The 14,104-nt window shown below is 44.7% G+C and overlaps 1 protein-coding gene across 10 annotated transcripts; it reads right to left on the bottom strand.

Annotated features, from left to right (window-relative positions):
- Window positions 1–461: 461 nt before the first annotated feature.
- On the bottom strand, window positions 462–13,569 carry LOC125534973 (cysteine-rich receptor-like protein kinase 44). Of its 10 annotated transcripts, XM_048698036.2 has the most exons (8): window positions 13,352–13,566; window positions 13,006–13,097; window positions 12,753–12,897; window positions 12,300–12,561; window positions 12,101–12,160; window positions 11,941–12,031; window positions 11,715–11,841; window positions 3,528–3,693 (listed from the first exon to the last, which is right to left on the bottom strand). In XM_048698036.2, exons 3-8 carry the CDS (start codon window positions 12,891–12,893, stop codon window positions 3,661–3,663), a joined length of 714 nt encoding a protein of 237 aa, XP_048553993.2. In that variant the 5' UTR covers window positions 12,894–12,897; window positions 13,006–13,097; window positions 13,352–13,566; the 3' UTR covers window positions 3,528–3,660. The 10 variants fall into 10 exon arrangements, with proteins under 10 accessions (XP_048553994.2, XP_087398819.1, XP_048553989.2 ...); XM_087542694.1 differs by having other exon boundaries at window positions 11,941–12,160; window positions 12,753–12,894; window positions 13,002–13,097; window positions 13,352–13,562; XM_048698034.2 differs by having other exon boundaries at window positions 11,941–12,160; window positions 13,002–13,097; window positions 13,352–13,561.
- Window positions 13,570–14,104: the final 535 nt, after the last annotated feature.

The raw sequence follows: 14,104 nt of genomic DNA, 5'->3' as shown, positions 1-14,104 counted from the left end.
GGCTGGGGGCGGGGGCGGCATCTACAAGGTCCTTTCTTTTAAAACATAAAAGGTGGGTTTTCGGGCTGGCATCCATAGAGTCTTTGCTAATCCGGCTCTCATGATTTGAAATTTGAGGACTTCAAATGCTAGAAAACATACAAATTATGTACTCCTTCCGTCTCAAAATAAGTGTAGCAGATTTAATACAAAGTTGACTGTCAACTTTGTACTAAACCTGCTACACTTATTTTGGGGCAGGTAGTACTAAAAAACCATGCACTCATGCATGGATAAAAACTTTGCAGTGACAGACCACCAAGATAAAAATACATTTTATATACTACTAGCTCTAGCTCTGAAAAATTAAAATTCAAGGACCTAGATACCAGAAAGCATACAAATGATCTGCTGAAAAGACCATGCAGTCATGCAGGAATTATAACTGAGGAGAGTCAGGTCTGGGATGATAGAGTGACATAGATATAAGATAAAATGATAAAATGTTTGACATGATTATTCACAAAAGATGTTCGATAGAAACTGTACACATATCTCTTACATATAAATCAGTATAGAAGCATGTAAGTGAAACAACACAAACGTTACAGGTTCCTCTGGAAGGCAATGAGCAACATTACTTGAGGAATATAATTGTGTTCCAGTACAAGTAGTGGTGATCAAGGTTGTCAGAATCGCGATTTTAAATCAGGTCGGAGCTCCGATGGTAAGATCGCAAATCGTAGAATCTTCACTATCAGGATCGTAGAAACGTAGATTCTATGAACTAAAATCGTAGAATCATAGGGGTTAGTTTGGATCGTAAAGTCGTAGAATCGTATAACAGAATCGCGATTCTGACAACCTTGGTGGTGATGATGTACAAGTGAGATGTCAATAATCACAGGCTTATTGGGATAATTATGCGTGCAACACAGTTGTGCCAGACAGGAATGCGACTGTGGACAGAACCGACCTGCGGCATCTAGATACGAACCTCTGGAACATGCAACATCTTCTGTTGCATTCCGTAACTGATCCATTTACTAATAAAATTCTTGTGCAAGTCAAGTAGCCAGAGCTTCTTCAGGGAGTGAAGGGCTTCGATGCCTCGAGGGACCATATCCATCTTTGGTAGCGACGTAATGTACAAACTTTCAATGCCTGGAAGAGCGCCATCAATGATGCTCAGCCCCTTGACATCTGGCATGTGCTTCAAGACAAGGGTCTTCAAGTTGGGAAAATCATCTTCTGAAATAACCATAGTATTTGCAGTATGCATGTTGCTAAGTTCTAGATATGCGAGGTTAAGCAGGCTTGGTGCGAGCATCTTCAGTGGATTTTCCCCAAGGTCGCACCAGCTTAGAGCTAGATACTTGAGGCGTGTACCAAGGTGGAGAAATATCGGGCAATTTAGTGTCCCCTTGGCCAATTGCCCTCTGATAATTAACCTGTGTAGATCTGCAGATCTTGGCTTGAGATCCTCGAAGCAAAGTGCCTCATTCTCATCCCTTGCAGAAAGAATCAATCTGGAAAGAAGTGGCATATCTGACAGGGTAGCAAACAGATTTGCACAGTCAGCGGCTCTGATGTTTTCAATCGACACGCTTCTTAGTTGCATCAGTTTCTTCAGCTGCTCGGCCAAGCCATTGCTTGACTTCACGGTCTCGAGGGTTTGAAGTTCATCCAAATTCGACAGCTTTTCAGGTGTTGGCACTCCGATAAAGTACGGGAACTCTGTCTGCATCTCCTCATCACTTCTATCAGCTAAAAGGTGACACAACTTCTTCAGCTTGACAACTCGTGGTAGCTTCTCTATTTTTGTTTGCTTGATGTCTAGAGTGTAGAGATTAGACAGATTCTGAATAGAATCGGGGAGTGATTTGACCTTAGTGCGTCGTAAGCCAAAGTACCGTAGATTGAACAAATGCCCTATCAATGTTGGCACTTCACTGACTTCAGAGTCTTGAAGCTCGAGAACAGCAAGGTAGCTGGATCTAGACAAAATCGAAGATAACAAGCCAGGAGAGGATGAAATTCCTCCAATTGACACTACAGTTCGAAGATGCGGAAGTTCAATCTCCAGTACACTGTCGTCTTTCCATTCACATAATGACAGGTGACGAACATCCTTATCCACCTCCATCAATGTGCCATACTCATTTGCTGAAGCGAATCTCTCTACTTCAGCAACTGAAATAGCCAGCTCACGCACAATAGCATGCATCTTACAGGTCTTGACCCTGCCAAGTTCATCATTCTCCACAACTTCAAGCATATTGCGGTGGATCAATTCCATGAGATTTCCCTCAGCTATCATCTCTGGTGTGTGATTTTTTCTACTCACCACAAGGCCTTCCGAAACCCACAGCCACACAAGGCCGTCACGGGACATGGGATAGTCTTCAGGGAACAGACTGCAGTACATGAAGCAGCATCTGAGGTCTTCTGAAAGGTCATAGAAGCTCAAATTTAAAATTGCTCGGACATGATCATTGTTTGACAACACTCTTCCAATCTGATTGTACGTTTGATTCCAAAAGTCTAGTTGTAGCTTGGAAGACAACATGCTGGCAATGGTGACAATTGCTAGTGGCAGGCCATGACACATGCCAACTATATAAGTAGCAATTGTCTCAAGCTCGTTGGGGCACATGTTGCCCTTCGTTTGGTAAAAAGCCCTTCTGCAGAAAAGGTCAAATGCATCAGGGTGACTCAGTGGCTGGAGCTCAAGGTGTTTGGCAGGAGAAGAAATCCCTGCGACATGGTCCTTTCGTGTCGTAATGATGATGCGACTTCCTTGGAAATCCTGGAGAGCATCATGTATTTGGAAGTATACATCTTGGAACCAGACATCATCTAGCACAATCAAATATTTTCTGTTTTGCAGTCTCTGCTTTATTTCGTTTTTCAAGTCATGCACGTCCATTTTTTCAATACCTACTGGCAGTGGTTGTTCGATGTATCCAATCTTCGATATTAGCGTCCTCAACAGAGCATCAACAGTGTAAATTTGTGACACAACAATCCATGCATGTGCATGGAAGTTGATCTTTTCACGTTCATAAACATTTGAAACAAGGGTAGATTTTCCCAGCCCACCCATGCCCGACACTGTTATCACAGTGGTTTCCTGCTCTTCGGAGTACAACAATCCGGTCAGGAATATCATGTTGTCTGCAATTCCTACTAGATCTTCATATTTGACAACTTCAAGGCAGTTGTATTGGAACCACTGTCTTTCCATCTCAATAAGTGGGTCAGCGACAAGCTGGGAGGGTTGCAGCCATCGTCCCTTCATCTCTATAACTAGCAGAATCTCCCTCTCTACCTTAGCTACATCATCCACAATTTCACTGAAAACTTTGACATAATGTGTTCTTTTGGTGAAGAATTTCTCCAGGGGTCCTTCTTCCTGATATTGAAGAATATGGTATGAGTATTTATCCACCGTATCTTCAACATGGTAGGCGACACTTCGGACCTCCCCAATCCAACTCTTGACAACTTCGTCCATGAGGGACACCATGCCTATTTGCCTTATAACATTGGATAGCATTTTCAGTATCTTCTTTATTTCTTCGAATTTTACCGGCAGTTCCTTCAGATTAGTAACGTTATAAGAAAGTTTAGATATGATAGCCTTGGCGGTTTCATATCCCAAACCGGAATCAATCTTCATCACAACAAGGAATAAAGCCGCGGGCACATGTTCTGCACAATAAAGACAAGGATCATATTACATCATGTAGAACAAATTTCATCTCAGTTTAGCTTAGGGCAGTCACATATGAAGATTATTCTCCCATATACCATTTAGTACTTTTCACTAATCCTTTTGTTCAAAAATGTAAAATGTATTTCGAAGACAAGCCTTGACCAACAATTACTTTGTTGGCCCACATCCCCTTGTACGTCGCTCGTAGATGAGTTCTTTCCGTCAACAGCACGCTTGTAGTCGTCAAACCATCCGAGTTACTATTATCGTGGGATGTATGCTGATAACACACACACGCACAAGTACTTGCTTAGAAAAGCAAGCTCCTTGATCAACGCCCACAAGCGCCACAAGCGCACGTACAGAACTACCAGCAGCAAGCTAGCTTTTTTTTTGGCAAAGGATGGATTTTTTTGACTCGAATGAAGCATCAATGGAATACACATAAAATGAATACACATACAGCCTCTGCATAGTTAGGATGCATACAGCCAACACCAACACTCACACACACTAAAAACCCCAACCGACAAGCTAGCTTTGTCTTGCGATTGCTATTCCGCGAGATCGCACATATCGCGAACTAGTATGCACACAGAGACACGTGATTGATCGCCACGGGAGAGTCGCTTCCGTTGTTTCGTTTGTTTCTTTGTACTATTTTGATCTGGTAACACAATTACAGGGTTACATGACTACTTGTATTAGCTAAACTAGTCGATACGTTAACCTACCCGATGATTGCTACTAGTCCGTGCCAGACAGGGACTCGACTGCATCATGCTTAAACCCAACAATCACCTCTCCCTAAACACGATGTCCTCACTGCACAACTTGAACGGCGATCCTTCTTCGCATGTTCATGAACTTTTGTCTGTAAACTGGTCATTGGTGCAAACGTAGTCAACTTCAATGTTGCTTTATTTCGTGAACTCCCTTAAATAGTGATACCTCGGTCGGCGTGCTTATATCTACCATGACACTGGATTCTTTGAGAGATTTTAGACTTGTTGTTAACGTTAAGCACCACTTGTTTCGGTTCCTTACCTGTGAGGTCACCGAGTTACTTTTCTAGGCACATGCCTTGACACACCGCGGTTGCGGCTGAAATATACTCTGCTTCATGGGAGGATAATGTGACCATTTTTTATTATTGTGATAGCCAACTCACTATGCTTCTCCCGATGAATATGGCATGGCGCCCGAGGTACTTTTACAGTCGTCAATATCTCCTACTATGTCGCAATCACTATAGCCGAGTAGTCCACCATCTCCTTCTTCTGTCTCCCATAGACACAAGCAAAATTTGTTGTCCCTTTGACATATCTGAGTATATTCTTCACAGCCATCCAATGTTCCATAGTGGGTGTTTCCATGAAGCGACTCAGAATCCCAACCGAATAGGCCAAGTCTGGTCTTATGTTCAAGGGACACCTCAAACTTTTGACCACACTTCTATACTATGTTGTCAACCATGGGTGCTTTGCTCTTCTTACTCAATTCAAGACGAGGGTGTACTGGAACATCAATTGGATTGCAATCTTTCATCCCAAAGTTCCTTTCTTTAGGCTGGCATGGATCATCGCTCGAAGCTCCCTCGATGCCGACGACAGACACTCATGTTTGTCTCCTCTCTTTTACACGTGACCACGTTGATAGGTCTCCCGTTCGCTGGTAGGGGCAGAGTGGGAGGGCACCAGGCCTTCTCTAGCGATAGTTCGATGTGGGACTTGGAGGCATGGTCTGGTGGTTTCTTCAAGGAGATGCAATTTTTTCTGTTGTTGTTTAGCAACCAAAAGTCTAAACTAATGGAAAGGTCTAAGAAATCTACATAGACACTTCAACACCCCCTCTCATGTGTGATGTTGAAAGACAACACGTGAATAGACTCATAGGTATGGCTCAATAGGCCTATACATGGACAAAGAGGGGGCAATAACAATATTTGGATAAACTATGAAAGTCAGGATTTCAACTCGGGACCTTAGGCCCTAATACCATCTTAAGCTTCATGCACTAGCCAATGCAACTAAAAGCCTGAGCTGATGGAAAATGCTAGGCAATCCACATATATGCTTCAACCCTTAGGTCTAGTCGTGGTGTGGAAACTCTTATGCTTTTTCTCGATGGCATGCAACCGACTTACAACGATTTACTCCTGGTGCTTTGTTGGCCTTGTTGGTCGTGTATTGTCTTCTTTTTTCATCATCTTGTAGGAACATATCCTTGATACCTTGTATCGTTCAGTTGTGCAGCTTTATCTAAAAACAAGGCAAAAGCCTAGTTCATGGAGTTCTTGGAGTAGACTTGTATGGCTCAAGACCGAGGTAGCAGGCATGTGCGGCACCAGTAGGGCATGATATTAGGCTAATTTCATCACTACACGTCTCCCCTAGCTGCATCACGACTATCTCCTACACCCTCATGTATTGATGTGTATCAGCTTCTCTTGAGTACTTAGATATATCAATCGTGTAGAACTTGTTTAGGTAGGGCTGACCATGAGGTTCGACTTAGAGCATCCCTAGCCCTTCTCCCAAAACCTAATCACTCACCCCCCCCCCCCCCCCCCCCCGCGCCACCCACACACACACAAACAAACTTTAACTCCTCAAATTTGAGGAATTTAAAACTAGGTGCACCTAGCCCACTCCTAAAACGAGCTAGACCCTACGTCTCTCCACCTTCTTCCTTACAAGGCATGGTCTTTAGTTTATGTGGCTAACCATGACATATGGATAGTATATGATGTCCAGGAGATAGCTAGGCCTATGGGCAGATGATCGACAAACTTAGTTTGACAAAGGCTCAGTGGGAGCTACACACACATGCGAGGGAGTCAAGAAAGTTTGTGAAATCCGTCCTCCATGGGCCATGGATTGGGCACTTATTCTTATAAATGAGTGCTTCTCCTATTCGTTCTGATGGTGTATGAGGATATCCTTGTATTTGTTCTCTGTCTGAAATGGTGTGATTCATGATGCGATGAATCGTCAGAATTCAGCTATGGTGGCTGACAACCAAGTGTCTCTGCTTCTTTGTACGTGTTTGACTTGCTACTCTATGTGCAATGTTACTCAACCCATGGCCGAGGATAACGGGAAGGAAGGTAGAAGTGGAGGGGACCATGTGGAAAACGAGAAATCAAAGAAGATTCTCCTAGTAACATCGCAACATCTCACCGAAATATCACCGGAATCTCGCTAGAGGTCAGTGGGGGTGCATAGGTGTTGATCATGGCGGAGGATGATGGGGAGGAGCGTGGCGATGGAATTGGCGGTGGAGAGAGAGAAAGAGTCATGAGAGGAGAGATAATTTGAGGAGATTGCAACTTTTATGCTCAAATTTAGGGAAGGGCTAGTGGGTTTAAGGGTCAAATCCTTACATTTTTAAGTAATTAAGCTTTTGGGGGGAAGGGCTAGCTGGGTTAATTCCCCAAATAAGTGATGGTGACACTGATGACTTTCAACAAAAATAGGATTGTACCAAGGGTCAACTTTGAGCTCTTATCATTTTACTTTGGTGGTGGAGGGAATCACATGGGATATAGTGATATACAAGGTGATATCTTAGTGTATATATGTTCTTTGCGAATCAAGTGGTGCTAGTTGACGATAGTCGAACAAGGGTAAATAGAAAGTAGAGTTGTGGAGAAAAACTTTCGAATCGAAATTTTTTAGGCTTATTAGAACTCAAACTGAGTGTCATCAGTTTCATTACTACTAGGAACAGTGGAGATTAGCCTTGATGGGCAGGTGATATCTCAGAAGGACACATTTCAATATTTGGGTCAATGTTGAAGAAGGATGGCAATATCTATGAAGATGCGAGCCACCTAACACTAGTAGAAAAAGGGTCTTTTGTGAAGCACAATAGTGCCGGTTTGAATTTCAGCCGGCACTAATGTGTAGACTAGTGCCGGTTCGTGGCGGCGATCAATAGCACCGGTTCGTGGAGAACCTTTAGTACCGGTTCGTGCGACGAATCGGCACTAAAGAGGATGTGTCAGACCGCGGTCAGGCTATGGCCCCACCATCACCATTTAGTGCCGGTTCGTACCACGAACCGGTACTAATGAGGTTATGGCAGGCTGTTTTTAGTCCCACCTCGCTCCCCTAACAAGCCTTTTACCACCTTAAATATGTTATTTCTCAAACTATCATAAGCACTTGGTCTTCATTGAACTCTATGTGTAGAATTTGTGGCCTCAATATGAGTCTTCATCGGTTTAAAAATTGTTGATGACTCATATTGACAATTCAGATTGTACACACAAAGATCATTGATGATCAAAGTATTTTTTTGATGTCATAAGATCATATTGACAATTTATACTGTAGAGAAATATAAGATCATGATCTAAATGCTCTTATATTTTTTGCGTTTAGTATGCACCATTCAAAGCGACGCCATCAACTTTCAACCATTTCTGCCTTCATTTGCTATTTTTCATGCATTCAATGATTTGTTTTGAGAACTAAATGACCTGGAAATTGAAAAGCACTACAAATGAACTCTGAAAAAGTTGAAACTTGGCATGGTATCATCATTTCACCCACATAGATTGTTCAAAAAAGTGGAGAGGGTTACGGCAAAAACTGGATGCACTTCGTTCACAAACTGGACAATCTCTTTTGAAGTATTCAGGTTTCTGACGAAATTAAACTCATCCGTTACAAAGGCATTTTTTCAACTTATTACAACTCCAGACTTTTTGTGCATTCAGTATGCACCATTCAAAGCGACGCCATCAACTTTCAACCATTTCTGCCTTCATTTGCCATAACTGTTTTAAGCGCACCACCTTTAGTACCGGTTGGTGGCTCCAACCGGTACTAAAGGGTGACCAGTACTACAGTTGCTTAGGAAGCTGTTTTTTAGTCCCACCTCGCCAAGAGAGAGGGACTAGGAGCGGTTTATAAGCTCTGAGTGCAGAGACGATGAAGAAGAGGCTCAATGCTCATGTTGCTTAGCTTCAAGCCTTCAGGAATATGGTAGATCCGGCCGGGCACTCACCACCGGTGCCACGGGCCGCCGGCAGAGCCCCAACGCCAGATCCGGCCGGATCCAGCAAGAGAGCAGCCGCCCCTGCTGCCACCACCAACCAGTGCCACCTCCACCCCCCGCGCCGCCGTCGAGTCAAATTGCCGTGCCGCTACCACACCGACAACCAGCGCCACCACCAGAAGCTGCCCCCACCGCGAAGACCAGCCGGAGCACCACCAGCCCAAGCCAGCCGCCGCCTCCGAGGGCAGCCATGCGCCACCCGAGACGCAGGCGCCCAGATCTGGCCGCCGCAGATCGAGGGCCGCAGGCACCACGGGCACGCCCGTGCGCAGCCATCCCCGTGATTCGCAGGGGCCATAACGGCCATGGGCCATGCACAGGGGCCCGCCGTCGCCGCCCGAGACCACGCCATCACGCCCCGCCGCCAGCGCACCGCCACCTGCCGTGGAGACCGCCCGCGACGAGCCCACCAGCAGAGGGGAGAGAGGGTCCCGCCGCCGACCAGGCTTTGACCGGCGGCGCACCCCAGCGGCGGCGAGGAGGAGGGGCGCGGGGCCGGCGGCGCTAGGGTTTCCCCCCTCGGTCGCCGCGGGAGCGACGCGAGAGGGGCGAAGCGGGCCGCTAGAGTATTTGGACCGTGATAAACAAAGTCCTACCTTTTCTTTTCTCCTCTCTCTCTCCTCTTTCTTCTCTCCTCCTTGCCCAAGCTCCAGCACCTCCACCACTCACCTACGGCCACCTCCACCACGCGAGCCGCGCCCAGGAGCAAGGGCCACCGCGAGCCGCTCCCAGGAGCAAGCCACGAGCACCGGGAGCCGTGCCTAGGAGCAAGGAGAGGGCCGCCGCGCGCCATGGCCAGGGCTCTGGCCGACGCGCCCAGGAGCAAGGAGAGGGCCGCCGCGCGCCATGGCCAGGGTTCAGGCCGACGCGCCCAGGAGCACGCGCTACCGCGAGTTGAGCGCCATGGCCAGGGGCTCGGGCTCGGGCCGCCGCGCCCAGGAAAAGGGAGGAGAGAGAGAGGCCGCTCGGCTGGGACTTCACGGCGGCGGCGCAGCTTGCTGGCAGGAGGAGGCAGCGGCTGAAGGGAGCTCTGCGCCCGTCAGTGCCGTCCAAGTCGAGCTTGAGCATGGGAGGGGCAGCTCCTCTCGAGCTTGAGCACGGGAGGGACCCGATTGCTTTAAGTCTGCAGGGACCTAATTGCTTTTTTCAAATTCTACAAGGACCCGATTGCTTTATTATTATTTTTATTTAATTATGACAAAGAGACACTAACATGTGGGCCAGTTAACAGTCAAACAAATGGCCAGACAATCAGTTTTCTTACATGCGGGCCCTAGCTGTAATAATCACGATCAACAGTAAAGCACTGAACGATTAGAGTTTTTTGAAACAGCTGACCTCTAACTTGGTAGTTATCAGAGAGAAAAAAAATTCGGTAGTTTTTTGAAACCCTAACCTGTAAAGTAGTAGTTCTCAAAAAAAAAAACCCTGTAAAATAGTAGTACTTTTATGCTATTTACTCCATGACCCACATCCATCGTGACCTTTCTGTCTGTCGTTCTCACCTGGAAATTCTCAAGTTCCACCTTGCTCGTTCTTCCCCAGCTATTCCTGCTACCATATACGCCGTCCCACCTTGATGATCAGTGCCACCAGGAGCAGACAGCAGAAGCGACAGCAGCAGCAACGACAGCAAACAAGTAGCAATGCCTGTTATTCTTCCTCGAAACTGACTGGTCTTACCAGCAGTCTGCAATTGGAAATTAACACTGGCTCGCTATCCCAGTATGCTGACATACTCCATCTATAAGGGCACTTCCCAGCCTACTACGAAGCCCATTTCTATTGTATTGCACAGATTCCGTATCAGCACTTTAAAAGGCTATCTATGAGAAAATGAAGGGAGCACCAAACGAATGGATACATGCTGCAAAGTGAGCATGTAGGTGGTCCCGTGGACGACTCGCTGGGTCACCTCGCTATGGCTTCGTTTTCACTTGTTTCGGGCTTTGTCGGACTAACTCATGTAGAGATTTTTCATGGTTCTTACTGAAACGAAACTAGCTTCAAAAAAAGATATTATTAACCTTAAGATTTTGAATAAACATTTCAAGGAAATGTTCACCGTAGTGGCTCTAGTCACTGCATCGAGTCATGATGCCTTTAGTATTTTCATATAGATAATGAAAGAAGTACATAGGTCAAGCATGTGCTTGTTGAAAACAATTTTCAGCATAACGCCCACTACCACCCCGCCAAGTGATGGCACACAAATTTGATCCACTAGAAAAATGACATCAAAAGTTTCACTAAAATATATCGAAACATGATCTAGTTTTGAAGGTTTCGTCACAAGAAATACAATGTTGAAGGCGGTTGCCTGGTCCAAAAGTTATTGCATTTTGTATTTTCTTTTTAGCTCGATTGTCGGGTAAGTAAACTACAAGTCGGACTTGTTGTGTAGGGTGAAGGGGTACCATTAATTACTGAGCATAAACAGATAGTATTTTAGTTGGTGCGTGCAAATATTGTTGGCAGACATCTCATAAATTTTTCAACTGAAGTACAAAAAATGTGTGCACCTTTCGTACTTCAAGTATTAATGTATTGATTCAAAAGATGCGTCATTGCAGCAAGGTGTGCATAGCTGTGCTTGAGCACTCCAGGGTCCAGGCTCAGTGGAATATCTTTTTTTTTTTTGCGAGGAGGCTCAGTGGAATATCGAGGATGGATCTAGAATGACCTATGGAGATCTCTAATGGCCCTACAACTATGACCATTGTGGTTTCATGAAGTGGCTCAAGGAGACATCTGTAATGCCTCTTTTGTTGTAAATATGATTTTAATTACATGTGGGATTCAAAATACGGCAGTATTCAAACTAGGGGGGGGGGGGGGGGGGGGGAGGGGGGGGGGGGGAAGTAGTACAAGAATCCAAACATGCAGAGATTAATCTCTTGATATAATCCAAAAGACAGAAGTTATGCATTGTGAGATAAAGCGCACTTACATTGTTATTATCAGGGACGTCCTTACATCCTGTTACCAGTTCGACTATTATAGCACCCAGACTATACATGTCTGACTTGACGGACATGGTACCACGACCAAACAGGTTTTCAGGAGCGCTATATCCTCTGCATGAATTATGATACTTTCAAACATTACAACATAAACAGTACTAAACAGTACATGAGAGGGTACATACAGACGTGTTGCACTGATTTGAAGCTTACGGTGATGAAAAATGGTTTGTCGTCATTGTTTCTGAGTTTTCCAAGGGTCTTGATAGACCAAAGTCTGTGATCTTTGGCACCATCCGATTATCTAGTAGTATATTGGCAGGCTTGAGATCCATATGAAGAATATGTTTTTCCATGTGCAAATAATGCAAACCTGTGCATATTCCTTTTATAATCTGATAACGCGTATTCCATTCAAGTCCTCTTAATTCATCTGCGGCACAAAAAAGGATGGATGCATGAAATCAGCTATATGTATTAATTTAGTTTGTGGCCCATGAAGTAGAAGCACGGCAAAAATCCAGATATGACAAAGTAAAGGGAAGAGATGCATCGATCACAATGGATTGTACCGGTAATATATTTATCAAGGCTTCCATTACTGACATATTCAAAACAGAGCAACCTTTCTCTTATCTCGACATAAATATATCCGTGGGATTCTGGGTTTTTCATTGGTGTCTCCACTGTGTGAGAACATAAGCCAAGAAACCGCACTACATTTTCATGGTTAACGTCCATCTGGTTGTCAACCTCACGACGAAAAAGCTTCTGATTAACCGTCATGCTGCTCCTGATCTTCTTCACAGCAACAATCCCGTTCGCAATGACACCCTGTTTCATATTGTCATGAGCATTTAATTACATCAAGTTTAGCAGTGTACTACATCGTTTGATATATAAAAGACATTAGAAGGAAACTGGGTACACGTCACACATCAACCAAATACTCAGCTTTGGTCCTCAGGCTTACATTTTAATTGTTGGGAATAAATGATTTTTGTAATAGAAATAAACTTAATTACCTTATAGACAGTTCCAAAGCCACCTTCACTGATTATCCTATCTTCTGAAAAATCATCCGTGATTTTCCGTAAAGTTTCCAATGGCAGATTCGTTGGCTTCATGCTCCCCTCAAGTATTCGCTCCAGGATATTTTCTTCCATTCTTCTATTTGTGCAAAATAGATGTAGAATGGAAATTAATTGGAAAGAGGAATTTTAATCAATAACAACTAGCCAGACCGTCAACTAAGGAATCAAAGAGGTGAATACCTACTTGAGAGTTAGCCCTGTACGCCGGTGTTCTGCAGATCAGGCACAAATAGGAAATTGCTGAGCAGATCTGAGGTCCAGTGATGCAATCAAATCCTGCATCAAGCAACACAGATGCAAAATGAGTTCTAAGATCGATCTAGTTGATCAAAGTTGGATCTGAACATAGTACGCGCATGGTTGAAGTCAATGCGAAGAAGATTCAAGACTAAATATGCGTTGAGGATGAAATCAAAGAGATTAAGTTCACAAGCACAATATATCTTTGAACATCCATAAAAGGAGCAGAGAACAGAGCAAAACGACTTCAGTTGTAATTATGGATCATCAACACTGTAGCTTCGACGTACCTGTTGGCAGCAATGAGTTGAGCAGCTCCGGTCAGGGAAGACGTGATTGGAAGTAGATATGCAATGAAGTCTTGCTTCTTTCCGTGTGTATGATTGTTAGGTAAGTAAGACTAGACAAAGTCTACACCTACCGTACCGAGATTCCATTGATGAGCTGGACTCCACCAACTAACAGCTACGGATTGGTTTTACAATGTTAGCGACCTAATCCCCGATTATATATGCATGATAGCTTGCTTAAGAGACCTTCCTGCTTATGATGTAGTATATGTTATACGTTGGCAGCGAGATGTGCCATTATTGCTGTATATTCAGTAACCATCCTGCAAATGGCACTAGAGTTAATCCCATGTGATGCGATGCGATGCCGACGGCCAGGACTTTTTTTTTTTGGAACGACAAAAACTTTTAGAATCTTCCCACCTGCTCTCTCCGCCTTGGAATCGAAATGCTATTGAAAGTTTGCTTCCCATGTGAAAAGGTTCTGACAGAAAAAAAACATGCTGATGCAAATCCAACCTAGTTGCTGGCTGCAAGTGAAAATACAACCTTTCATCTGATATAAAACCTAAATATCTCAACCATTGACTGTGTCTGTTTGCATGCGATGCATTTTTTCCAATAATATGCAAAGAGATGAAAGACCATACCTTAATGTTAGAGCATCTCCAGCCGTTGCCCCCCCCCCCCCCCCCCCCCAGGACGCACAAAAATCGCCCCCTGGGGCGAGCCGGCGCTAGATCCGCGCTGGGG

Source organism: Triticum urartu, chromosome 2A, assembly GCF_056163025.1.
Source record: "Triticum urartu cultivar PI428250 chromosome 2A, HENAU_Tu73, whole genome shotgun sequence".
Lineage (NCBI taxonomy): Eukaryota > Viridiplantae > Streptophyta > Magnoliopsida > Poales > Poaceae > Triticum > Triticum urartu.
Note: the sequence above shows the minus strand (reverse complement) of the source record. Positions and strands in the feature narration are given on the sequence as shown.

Coding starts and splice junctions, on each gene's coding strand:
- LOC125534973 (XM_048698037.2), bottom strand. CDS start 3,661: ATGAAGATTGATTCCGGTTTGGGATATGAAACCGCCAAGGCTATCATA.